The 2934-nt window shown below is 41.0% G+C and overlaps 1 protein-coding gene across 1 annotated transcript; it reads right to left on the bottom strand.

The window, feature by feature from the left end:
• Positions 1-1061: 1061 nt before the first annotated feature.
• E1B28_013870 (uncharacterized protein) lies at positions 1062-1685 on the bottom strand (the record flags this gene model as incomplete). The annotated part of the gene is made up of 1 exon (XM_043160695.1): positions 1062-1685. The coding sequence occupies one exon, from the start codon at positions 1683-1685 to the stop codon at positions 1062-1064; it is 624 nt and encodes a 207-aa protein (XP_043001730.1).
• Between the last annotated feature and the right edge of the window lie 1249 nt (positions 1686-2934).

Here is a 2934-nt window from a genome sequence, read left to right as displayed (position 1 = left end):
CGTTCATTTGGATAGGCCTCGTCTCACTCGCAATTACCTGTAGCAAACATGGGGACACTTGATTTTACTATCAATTTATTGATTTCTTCGATATTGGTTGAAAAGACGGAAACAACTCTTAGAAGTACATCTGGAAGTAACAATCGGACGGATGTAACTATCTAAAGTCCACTTCGGACTTAAGGAACAGAAACAATGCCGGTGGCTGTAACTTACAGCTGGAAACAAGAAAAGGGGCGGATGTCGACGATGTCCGGTCAGAAAGGACATTCTACCAGGAAAGAACCATAGGAACGATCCCTGGAATGTAGATCGAGCAGTTTTGGACTATTCCAGATCGGATAGAACAAGAGAGAACAAGGGAGCACATGGGGACTCGCCTTGGAAACAAAAAGGGGTCAGGATGTATCCACATGCAAATGTCAAAGATATCCGACTCGGAACAGGAATAAAGAAAATATGAGGAAAAGGAATAAGGAATACTATATTCTGGACAGTTTTATATCTAATTGACATGTACTATACCTGATTAAGGGTACTTTGGTATCTCTGAAAGGGATTTCTCTATATTTTCGACTTTTACCATATCTTCGACGTTTGATTATTATTTATTCGAAAAGGCGTATATAAGGGAGGATGGTAGCAGCAGTATTTTCCCCAGTAACCTACGACAGAAGCCTAAGTGCTTTCACTAGGGGACTCTGGCTCATACTTTGCCCCACTTCTTCGAAGTTGGTGTTTGTATTTGGAAAAGATTGGATTTGAACTTTGAATTTGATTTGAATTTGTTGCCACTTTGGTACTTGGAAACTTTGAACTTGTAGAGTCGCTTTGACTCGAATTTGAATTGAATTTGATAGTTCTATTTGAACTTAGAAAGAATTGAACACCTCCTCGAAGTAGTGAACTTCGTAGAAAGCCTTTGTCATTTTGACTTGTGAACACAGAATTTGAATTTGTTTTGAACCATATAAAGCCCCAACCTTGAAGTCTTATCTTAGAGTTCTCAGTGAACCTTGCTGAGAGCATCCATTGATACCGACCTCCACAAATCAACTACGCTAATTGCTAGTGTTGGGTTTGGTTTTGCGCACTTCGTGCTTGGAGTGTGTTTTGCTGCACCTAGTAGTAGTTTTTAGTGCCGTTATCAGTACCCATTCACGAGACATTGTCGATGCGAAAGCCCACGGGCTGTTGATAATCAGCATGTGAGCTTGATTTGGGTTGTATAATACTCCCTCTCGAGGTTTACTCGTGTCTGTTGCCCAGTCCCGTTTATTACCCTTCACATCCTTTTCCATCTCTTCCATCTCCAACATATCCCTTTGCGCCCTTGACGGAATTGGTAATCTGCGCGTTCTGTTGCTTGCTAGGGACGGCTGAATACGCTCCACTGGTGGTGGTATTGGTTCCTCCATTGCAACTGCATCTTCAGGAGCTGTTACGGGTCCATGGTCATCTGTCAATGGTAGAGGGACGGCGTCTGGTGTCGGATAATGAATTGGTTCAACAGGGTTGCCAACTTCAACATCAAAATCAATTTGGACATCCAGATCACTGGTCCTATCCACGGGTAAAGTCCGATGAGGGGTACCTTCTTCGAATTGAACATCCCTCGATTCAATAACACTCCTAGTTTCTGGCACCCATAACCGATACCCCCTTCTACCCAAATAACCCAACATCTGGCCCTTTATAGCTTGCCTCGACAATTTCCCATCCCGATGTCTTTCAGGAAGTTTAGCCCAAGCATCACATCCAACAGGTCTCAAGTGCGATAACGGCACTAAGAACTACTACTAGGTGTAGCAAAACACACTCCAAGCACGAAGTGCGCAAAACCAAACCCAACACTAGGCTAAGGAGGTAAGGACATGTACTTTTCCAGGGAACGTCCACAAAGTCTAAAAAAGTTCACTTGCCCGAAAAAAAGTTGATAAGGAGGATAAGGAAAGGAAAAAGTTGACCTCCTTGGCCACCTTTTCTATACTTTTTCTATACTTTTATCTTAATCACATATCAAAATTGTCAGAACAATGCATCTATATTTCTGTACATAGCATACACAAGGACAGGTACCAAACAATTCTACATAATACAAACCAATCTGAGCCATTAACAGCACTAAAAACTACTACTAGGTGCAGCAAAACACACTCCAAGCACAAAGTGCGCAAAACCAAACCCAACACTAGCAATTAGTGTAGTTGATTTGTGGAGGTCAGTATCAATGGACGCTCTCAGCAAGGTTCACTGAGAACTCTAAGATATGACTTCAAAGGTGGGGCTTTATATGGTTCAAACAAATTTAAATTCTGTGTTCACAAGTCAAAATGACAAAGGCTTTCTATGAAGTTCACTACTTTGAGGAGGTGTTCCAATCTTTCCAAGTTCAAATAGAACTATCAAATTCAATTCAAATTCGAGTCAAAGCGACTCTACAAGTTCAAAGTTTCCAAGTACCAAAGTGGCAACAAATTCAAATCAAATTCAAAGTTCAAATCCAATCTTTTCCAAATACAAACACCAACTTCGAAGAAGTGGGGCAAAGTATGAGCCAGAGTCCCCTAGTGAAAGCACTTAGGCTTCTGTCGTAGGTTACTGGGGAAAATACTGCTACCATCCTCCCTTATATACGCCTTTTCGAATAAATAATAATCAAAGGTTGAAGATATGGTAAAAAGTCGAAAATATAGAGAAATCCCTTTCAGAGATACCAAAGTACCCTTGATCAGGTATAGTACATGTCAATTAGATATAAAACTGTCCAGAATACAGTATTTCTTATTTCTTTTCCTCATATTTTCTTTATTCCTGTTCCGAGTCGGATATCTTTGACATTTGCATGTGGATACATCCTGACCCCTTTTTGTTTCCAAGGCGAGTCCCCATGTGCTCCCTTGTTCTCTCTTGTTCTATCCGATCTGGAATAGT

This window comes from Marasmius oreades, assembly GCF_018924745.1.
Source record: "Marasmius oreades isolate 03SP1 unplaced genomic scaffold unpl_scf_17, whole genome shotgun sequence".
Taxonomy (NCBI): Eukaryota; Fungi; Basidiomycota; class Agaricomycetes; order Agaricales; family Marasmiaceae; genus Marasmius; species Marasmius oreades.
Note: the sequence above shows the minus strand (reverse complement) of the source record. Positions and strands in the feature narration are given on the sequence as shown.